Raw genomic sequence first — 9,260 nt, forward strand, 5'->3', positions numbered from 1 at the left:
TAGTTAGGTTAAAATCTTATTTATTGATAAAGTCATATCTGCAGTGTGAGCTTTCCTTGGTACTGAAGTGATATTAATGTTGTAAGCTACATAGTATAAAAGGCCAGCAACACCGGGTGTAATAATCCTGATGTTGGTGTAAATATTCAATATTCAAATAAATACAGTATTCTGCAGACTCCAGCAGCACTTGTGATTGGCAGAAAAATCAGGTCCCCCGTTATCTGGAGAGACTATGGACAGAACACACAGACTGACAGTCACTCACTATCATACAATATTATACTGATATGTGAGAAACATATCATAAACTCACTGTTGGGTAACTACAAAATAACATATGTAGATGATATGATGTGACATGAATACAAAATGTAAATACAGTGGTTTACAATGATTAATTTCAGGGCTTTAAAGATTACCTGGGATCCATGAACATTTCCTGCTCCAGGTCCACCTCCCATGCCACTGACACCTGTGGGGATATTCAGCATCAAGACACCATCACAAGGTGCAGCAGGCCACTTGATATTGGTTTATATTTAGAAAAGTAAGGATTTCAAAGTCCAATACTGAAACCAAGCATTATAATTATAACCACATTAAACTTAGGAATGCCAATTATGTTAATAATAATTATTAAAAATGTAATAATTCAAATATCAGGTTTACTTTTTTGTTCATTGGAGACACTGAATTCCTCTCAATGACAAATTACCAGTCTAGTGGTAAGATAATGACCAAGTCGCTGTTGAGGCCATATGCTCTCAACTGACTAGTCATCAACTCAAAGACCTCAGCCTATTGGTACAGGTAGCCCCTCCAGCGAGTCAGATTGGTAGACAGGAAGCAACTGCGTGGCAGGTGGGGTGGCTAAGACAGCACTCTTACCAACGTATGGCATTCCAGGAAACCCAGGCATAACAGGCAGGAGATGTTGGGGAAAGACAGGCACCCCCATGTGATGCGGTGGTATGCCAGTCATACTAACCATGCCTGCAATGTGGCCCCGTGGGGGCATCATAGCTGACCTATATGCATCCATCATACCTTGTTAGAAAGGAATAATAGTAACACAAGACAGCAACATGCATCAGTCAAACATGCCTCGACTACTTCACTACCAAGCATGCAGAATTATGTTAATATATATGCTTTCACATTATCACCATGTCATTATGATGGATATGAATGGAAATAAAGGCCACACAAATGAAAAACGCACAAGGAAAAAAAGTCAGTGCACATGCACTATTATCAAGTACCCAATCCTCAAATGGTGTACAGGACGTTTCTACATCACGTTCTGCATTCAAATACAGATCTCTATACCATGATGTGAAGGTTGGACAACAAAGAGTACTGTACAACAATCAAGGTTTGGGCTTATCAAATTATGTTAGAGGCCACATACAATTAAATCTGCAACAATGCAACATCACAAGCATGCTGACATAGGCGTGGTTAGGAGACTTAACACATGTGAGTATATCTAGCAGTTCAGCTTCTTATTCCAGCCTTCTAGTGTACACTGGGATCCATCTGCATCTATGAGGGGTTACCTGACACAGGCGTCATGCTGGGATTTAGCATCCCCATGGGGGTTGGGGGAGGCACCACCCCCATCAGTGCCCCTACTGGGGTACCTGCTCTAGGGGACGTCAGATGATGGGCCCTCTCACGCTCCTGCTGCTCGGCCACTTTAGCTGCTCGCTCTGCAGCACAATGAAGACGAGCATAGGTTGTTAACTTTCAGTGGTTCACAATTATTAAAACACAACATCTGGTTCGAGACTAGATTTGAAAAAAAAAAAGTTCCGCTCACCTTCATATTCTGCTTTCCTGGAGCTCTCCAGGTTCCTCCACTCTGTGCCAACGAGGCGGCTCAACTCCCCGAAGGAAAAGTCTGGGTGCTGGGCTTTGATGACAGCTCGCATCTCGCTGCTAAACAGAATGTAGCCGCTCATGTTGATCTTCCGCTTTGAGCCCTCCTTCTTTGAAAGGCCCTTTATGGATTTTGGCGTGGACTGGCAACCAAACACAGGAGAAGTATTCACAAAAAGGCTACAAGTCACAAAATCACATGTTAGATTGCAGAGGAAATTTACAGTCATAATTAAATACTTTCGTTCTGACCTGCGGAGGAGTGTAAGGCATGATATCCATGTCACTAGACATGGAAGATTGCATCTGAGGAAGAGACTGGTCCCCTAGCTCGCCATCATCATCCCCAAGATCCTCTAGCTCCTCATCTGTCATATCAGCAAACTTAGCCTCCAGTTCCTCAATTTTCCTGTCCAGCAGAGGGGATGGCTCCTTCTGGGGCACGATGAGCTTCCTGTATAAGACAATCAGGAAAATATACTGTGCCATTAATCCACCTTTTGCAAATAAATCTTTCATTCAGTAGAAACTGACTGGCAAGACAAGATTTAACTACATGGGAGGATAAAATGTTTCTGTATTCAGGATCAGTGCATGTTTACTTTGGGGTTCTTTAACAACGTTTTTGTTCTGTTTCCAACAGTAAGATTAACAGTTCACTTAAAGCATGTAAAGGCTTTTCACCTAAAATAGTAGGTTTCATCCTCCACCACCTTCCCAGAGAGTGAAAAGCGCTTAAGACCCTTGAATTTCTTCATCTGCTTCTCACTCTCAATGTAGCGGCTCTCACAGAGCAGGACATTCTCTTCAGGCACTTCAGTTGGCCGACACGATAGGTAGTCTTTGAAGGACGACACCACACACTTCCCTGTAAAACAAGAAAGCTGATTCAGTGAATTATTAGCATTCAGTTATTTCGATTACCTTGTGCACTGCAGCATCCCAGTGCACAGTTAGGAGGGTACCTATGATGCAGGTCATAGGACAAGTCTCCTCGAGGTTGCTAAGGAACACTTCCTTCTTGTAGAACATCTTAGTGGGCTCATGCTCTGTTTCCTCTGGATGGATGAAGATTGGACCAAAGAAGTAGCCTGCTCCATCTCGCATCCACATTTTCTCAATCCTGTTCAATATAGTTTCAAAAGAATAAGCTGAATTAAATATAAAAGAATATATAGAAACTTTTTATATTTACAAAAAACATGCCATTGCACTATACTCCCTGTGTGTCTATATTCTTTTGAACATAGCACAATAAAGAGTTCCTGTGTCCATAATTAACTTTAAGGTGGTAAGCTGGTCAGTTTTTGCATTCATTGGTACGCCATTAATTAAGAAAATTCTTACAGAAATTAAACAAAATATTATTGATCAACAAGTTTATACTAAAGGTTTCTATCCACTACAGAGCACACAACTATTCAAATACAGTATACCGTAAGCATGTACTGTAAAGTGTATAATCGTATTTACTCTACCTGCCCACTCGGTGGCGCACTAGTCCATGAGAAGCAATATAAACACAGTCTCCCACTTTCAGCCACAGGTTGTTGTAGCAGAGCTGCTCGTAGTACTGACACCCTGGTTCCCCATTGGTCATATCCATCGGAACATCCTCTCTCTCCTGCAGACATGCACAAATTGTATTCCTGACAGTAGTCTGCATTATTTAAAGTGTCCTCTGTCATTTTTTATGAAAAAAACAAACACAGGCGTTTACCTTGTCTACAATAACATCACCCGTTACTTTGCTTTCATCAGTTATTTCTGGTGGTTTCTCCTCTTGTTTGGGGGCAAACATGGATGCCACACGGACGACAGGTAGCGGTACCTCTCTGGGAAAAAACCGAACAGAGCTCAAGGGCATGGCCCACATCTTGATCTTCTTGAAGGACTTGGACTTGGCAGAGTAGCGTGACTCACAGACGTAAACATCCTCGGCTCTGAAGCCCTCTGGGTGAAGTTTGAAGTACTCCTTGAACCGCACATGACAGAAATGTTTGGTTAGTACAAATTCAAACAGCCAATGCTCAAAAACAAAACTTATATATCATAAATACATAGCAGAAAGACAGCATTTACCTTTACAAACATGACCACACATTTGCCCAGAATCTTGCTGACAGGAGCTTTGTTGTAGTAGTCGCTCTTAAAAACCTCCTTCTCCAAGAACTTCCTTGTGGCTAGATGAAATGTTTCATTTGGCCTGTAGAACCAGCAGCCATACAGCCACTTCTCACCTGCATTTATCAGAGGTGGATACAAGTAAATGAATTAGAATTGTTACTGAACTGGAACACTAACTGAAGGTAATGTACATAACAAAAGAAAACATGCCTTTCATACAAAAAATACTAATAATGAGACTGACCAGTGTCGTCTTGCCAAAGGCGTTCAATGTAGATGATATGAGGCTGGAGGTTTGGCTCTGCAGGCTCCACATACACATAGTCTCCCACGTGGTACATACTGTCTTTGAAGCTGCAGTCCTGACTGTATGTGCGCTGCAGGCTAGACTGCCACGATCCTCCGGCAGAGTCTTCTCTCTTCTCAGCTTCTGGGAATTCACAACTGACTCAGTAAAACAATACCACAATGTGTGCTGAGACATTGCATTATAGAGCTTCTATGTACAGTGACCTTTAACATATATTTAAGTAGGATACCCCTTTTTTCCTCTTCCCTCTTGATTTTGTCCTCCTCAAACTCCTTGGGAAGCTTCTCTTTCTTCTCCTTTTCCACATCACTATGCAGGTGTTTGGAGGTATAGCTGAGAGCAGGAGACATCAAGATCTCTCCGTTTTTACACAGCTCATCTCTGATCCGGATGAAGAACTGCTGCAGCTCCACAGCATCTTCAAAGATCTCGGAATCTGTCCTGTAATAAACATACGGTGTAACAAAATCCTACAACATCAGTGCATAAAACATTGATTAGACAAATGATTTGGTTTTGTACAGGATGGTCAACAATACCTCACCTATTCAATCGTCTGGCTTTTTCCAGCACTTCAAACATGTGGTCCTGGAACACATCCAGCCTCTTATAACGTCCTCGGTCTACATTAGTCCTGATAATCTCAAAATTGAGTCGTGGCTTCTCAGGATTTGCAGGATCTAGGGCAGGAATCTCAGCCAGTGAATCACTATAGCAACGGCCCTCGTCATCTTGGTGCCCAAGCACGGAGACAAAGAGGCTGCGTATGAGTTCCTGGATGAGGCGGGGCACGTCGGGCACGTGGGCGTCATCTCCTCCCTCCAGGTCACGCCTCGTCTCTAACAGCACCCTGTGCAGCACGAGAGCGTCGCGGTAAATCAGAGACTCAGGCTCGTTGTATGTGCAGGCGTTGTTGAACATGAGCACCAAGTCCTCCACCAGAGCGTCCACATCCTGGTACTTATTAGCCAACATGTGGCTCTTGATCTTCTCCATGTCCACAGGTTTCTTGATGGCGATGTAGTAATCAGGCAGCTCGGCGCGAGATGGCAATCGCAAGAAGATTGTGCTGAGCCGACGGCCCCGTTTATCTGTGTAGTTCTTGACAGCCTCATAAAGCTCGTTCAGCTTCTGCTGTAAGGGTGTTAAGTACTTGGACTTCTTCAGAGTAATGCTGTTCTTTCCTGCAATCAAATAACATGTATGTGTTTTAATGATTTCCATTGTTCCTACTGCTTGATAGGTAACAAAACACATTTTCTTGAATTTGGTTCAGTGTCAAGTGAAGTAAATGTGGCTGACCAAGTTACATACTTATTTTCAGCTTTGGGGACATCATGTCATCGTCATCTGATGCTGGCCCAAGATCCTTGCGTTTGTCTTTCATAATCTTCTCTAAGACGTCAGCATCATTGTAGACCTTAAACACAACAAAGAAGTTCATCATCAGGATCCCTGCTCAAGTTCACTCTTCTTTTACAACAGGGAACAAATGGGCTTTTCAGACCTTCGAAGGCCTCAGAAACACAAAAGAAAAAAAAATTAATGAAAGGCAGACAGAAATACCAATCACCTGAGAGCCTTCTTCATTGTAGTGTTGAGCATTGCGGAACATCAGCTTCATATCTTCCACCATTGAATCTTCAGTCAAGTACTTGTCTGAGCGGATGTTGTGCTCAATGGTCCTGAGGTCCATTGGTTCTAGGATGACCTTGTAGTAGTCGGGATAGTCCTTCTTCGAGGGCTTGACCATGAAAAGGTCACACAGTCTCCGACCGGTGCCAGCTTCTCGTGCCTCAGTCACAGCGGCAAAGAGAATTTTCATTCGGTTTTTCTTTGTATTCTTCTTGTGACTGAAAACAAAATGGGAGTCAACTGTCATTGTACTTCCCCGCACAAAAAAAGAAAGCAACTTCATAGAGTTGAGCAGGTATAATGTGACAAAGTGCAAACCTTTTCCTTTTTGTGCTACTGGTGTCAGACGTGGCAGAGGAGAGCATGCTGTCTCCATCATCATCATCCCTCTGCAAAAGCTCCTTTCTCTTCATCTAGACAGGTATCATATATATTTATAGTTATATATACATACATATATATGTAGATATCAAATTGTTATAATGACTCCTAAAAATATGCACAACTATGACAAGTGCACATTGGGACTGACCTGCTGAATGTGTTGGAGTTTGAGCGCACGCTTGTAGATGGAGGAGTGAGGAACATTATAGCGTTTGGCATTCTCAAACATCAGCGTCAGATCAGAGTCAACATGCTCAACGCTCTCGTATTCATTGTTCTTCATCTTGTTCCTGTGGGGAATTACGGGCTCTCACATTTGGGAAGGAGGGCACAGAAATACTGTACTGTACAGTGAGTGTGTGTGATGCCGTAGGGGTAGAAAATAAAAAAGAGAGAATGTTGGTGAAATCAAAGCAATGATGAAAGCATGAACAAATTAGGAAAAATGAAGCAGAAGCAGAATGGCTTTCGAACCAAGTAGTGTTCGTAAATTCTGATAAATTTCAGCTTGGAAACAAATGTTTATGATATATATATATAAATATATAATATTTCTATATTATTGCCACTAACTGTTGCAAGTTACCTGAACAAATACAGACATATCCAACTTAAATTGGTATTAAACCTCTGACTCAATATTTTTTTTGTTTATTTCTAAAGAGGTAGTTTTTGCCAATGGGCTTTAATGTTTTTAATGAACTATGAGTGATTAAAATAAAAATCCACTTTGATTTAAAAAGTATTTGAAAACATTCAGGTGGAAAGACAGACATGAAAGTGCATACAGTATGAAAACACACACAGAGTTAGTTAGTTCAGTACTAGTTCTGTCATACTTGATCTGATGAAGGCAGATGGGTTGAGTGATCTGGTGGTAGTAGTCGGGGTAGTCCTTTCTGGAGGGCAGCTGCAAGAAAGGCTCAGAGATCAGCTGACCCTGACTGTTCCTGGCACCTCGTACAGCCTCATACAGCTGGAAGATGGGATTACTCATGTCCATGTTAGAGGTCATACTCTCTGCCTCAGATTCCCCCTCATCATAGTGGACAGAACCTGAGAAAGACAGGAGGAAATAAATAAATAATGACAATCGTCAATAACAACAGTTAGTACAGAGCATCTTCATCAAAGCCCAGTGGAGACAGATGTGTGTTTGATGAACCTAAGATAATGAGGTGAAGATATACCAGAGAGTATTCCCTCCTCATCACTTTCGTACTGAAGAGCCATAGTGATAGCTGAGAGGCGGTCCCCCTGGGCGGATCTTCTGTTCCTGACAGAGAGAGACGGAAAGAGGGGAGAGGAAATACAACAGGGTTAAAACATAAAGTTAACTTTATTCCACATTATTCCCAGCGCTGTTTCCTGTTTACCTGATACGAATGCTGGACTTGATTGGTTCTCCATGTTCCATCTCAGACTTCTTTTGTGCAAAAATCTTTTTGATGGTGTTTGCATCCTGAAAAACATGAGTAGGTCTTAAGTATGTATGTCAAACACTGCTAGTGACATCCAGCATGTATCATATTCTCTCACACACTCACCTTAAACACTTGCGATCCAGGCTCATTGTAAGTTTTGGCATTCTTGACCAGCAAATCTATATCTTTAGCCATCGCACTGACACTCCTGTAGTGGCCCAACTAAAAGTGAATACATGTATTAGACATGTTATCAACACATTTTGTAAATAACTCAATCAATATTTAACAGGGAGGTTTTAATATTGTACCTGAATCTTTTGAGCAATGATTTTCAGATCTATTGGTTCCTTAATGATGGCATAATAATCTGGGTATTGCTAAATGAAAAACGCAAAGTACACATCAAAACCAAGACACTCATTTTACTGATAAAGTCTTGAGTCACACTGAAGGCGCTCATACCATTTTAGAGGGGAGCTTCTGGAACAGCTCGCTGACCAGACGGCCAGTGGGCTCAGTGTAAGACACCACAGCATCAAGAAGCTGCTCGAGGACCTCTTTCAAGCAAGTAGGTGCGCTCTGTTACACACAAGTGGTCACACAGTTTAGGTAAGGTAATACTAGATAGATATTGTTTTCCATAAAATAACTGAAGCTTTAAATTGGCAATGACTTGAGACAAATTTGAGAGTTACATTTTCTTTGAGTGTGGCTTCACTTCTGCATAAATTCTTTGATGCAACCAATATATTAGAAGAAGTGAAAGCTGCATAATGTCCCCTTAAAATCATTAAAACATAACATAATAGGCAAAGGAGCTCATAACAAACATAGTTGTTAACATAGTAAGGGAATATTAATATAAGCACTGTCACAATAGTATGGTAAGCCTGTGCAATGGAAAAAGCTTGTACTTTCAATAATTAAATTATTTATCCATGAATTATTATGCAAATTAGTGCAGCAAGATGCTAATATTTCTTCAAATGATATATACCAAACCACCTCCTGCCTTTGTAAATCTGTGTCATAGGTTTCAAAACAATATCATAGTAGCAAGATACAACTGATTCAACACATTATTAACATGGAATTGAACCTAAAGATGAATACTGGCAGCAGTACTGAATGAAGAGTCATCATGTGTGATGTGAGAGTCACCTCATCCTCAGTGGACCCTCCGGGGTTGTCTTGCGCATCGTACCCATCTTCATCCTCCTCATCATATTCCCCTCGCTGAACAAATTCATTCTTGGTTCGCAGGTAAAGGTCCCACAGTTTACAGGCTGCCCTGTACTCAGGACTGTCAGACTACACAGACACAAGCAATATATATATATTCATGTAAGTGCATAGAGCCATACATAGATATAATTAAAGGGCTTAAAACTTTTTTGTTCATGCAGGCGTTCTTAAGTTGTCCTTAGATTTTTCTTTTTTTTCTGCACTTCAACTCCTCTTTTAGCTGTTTTTCTTAATGTATTTTATCACTT

General features: G+C 41.3%; 1 protein-coding gene across 8 annotated transcripts in view; it reads right to left on the reverse strand.

Moving 5' to 3' along the window:
- Nucleotides 1-9,260, reverse strand: part of pbrm1 (polybromo 1) — a 13,647-nt gene that overhangs the window by 1,474 nt on the left and 2,913 nt on the right. For 2 of the 8 annotated variants that reach the window (XM_035662137.1, XM_035662133.1), the window contains exons 5-28: nucleotides 8,929-9,078; nucleotides 8,230-8,346; nucleotides 8,076-8,144; nucleotides 7,888-7,986; nucleotides 7,717-7,802; nucleotides 7,531-7,616; nucleotides 7,180-7,396; nucleotides 6,489-6,630; nucleotides 6,275-6,369; nucleotides 5,895-6,174; nucleotides 5,636-5,741; nucleotides 4,866-5,505; nucleotides 4,551-4,762; nucleotides 4,256-4,441; nucleotides 3,967-4,124; nucleotides 3,605-3,859; nucleotides 3,363-3,508; nucleotides 2,850-3,007; nucleotides 2,569-2,752; nucleotides 2,137-2,338; nucleotides 1,826-2,027; nucleotides 1,563-1,715; nucleotides 892-1,050; nucleotides 423-475 (exon numbers count right to left, since the gene is read on the reverse strand). In XM_035662137.1, coding sequence (XP_035518030.1) covers nucleotides 423-475; nucleotides 892-1,050; nucleotides 1,563-1,715; nucleotides 1,826-2,027; nucleotides 2,137-2,338; nucleotides 2,569-2,752; nucleotides 2,850-3,007; nucleotides 3,363-3,508; nucleotides 3,605-3,859; nucleotides 3,967-4,124; nucleotides 4,256-4,441; nucleotides 4,551-4,762; nucleotides 4,866-5,505; nucleotides 5,636-5,741; nucleotides 5,895-6,174; nucleotides 6,275-6,369; nucleotides 6,489-6,630; nucleotides 7,180-7,396; nucleotides 7,531-7,616; nucleotides 7,717-7,802; nucleotides 7,888-7,986; nucleotides 8,076-8,144; nucleotides 8,230-8,346; nucleotides 8,929-9,078 — 4,155 coding nt within the window. Of the gene's footprint in view, nucleotides 1-165; nucleotides 234-422; nucleotides 476-891; nucleotides 1,051-1,562; nucleotides 1,716-1,825; nucleotides 2,028-2,136; nucleotides 2,339-2,568; nucleotides 2,753-2,849; nucleotides 3,008-3,362; nucleotides 3,509-3,604; nucleotides 3,860-3,966; nucleotides 4,125-4,255; nucleotides 4,442-4,550; nucleotides 4,763-4,865; nucleotides 5,506-5,635; nucleotides 5,742-5,894; nucleotides 6,175-6,274; nucleotides 6,370-6,488; nucleotides 6,631-7,179; nucleotides 7,397-7,530; nucleotides 7,617-7,716; nucleotides 7,803-7,887; nucleotides 7,987-8,075; nucleotides 8,145-8,229; nucleotides 8,347-8,928; nucleotides 9,079-9,260 lie in introns of all 8 variants that reach the window. The other 6 variants (XM_035662140.1, XM_035662136.1, XM_035662134.1 and 3 more) reach the window with 6 other exon arrangements.

This window comes from Morone saxatilis, unplaced genomic scaffold, assembly GCF_004916995.1.
Source record: "Morone saxatilis isolate NCDOM2014 unplaced genomic scaffold, NCSU_SB_2.0 Contig18, whole genome shotgun sequence".
NCBI lineage: Eukaryota > Metazoa > Chordata > Actinopteri > Moronidae > Morone > Morone saxatilis.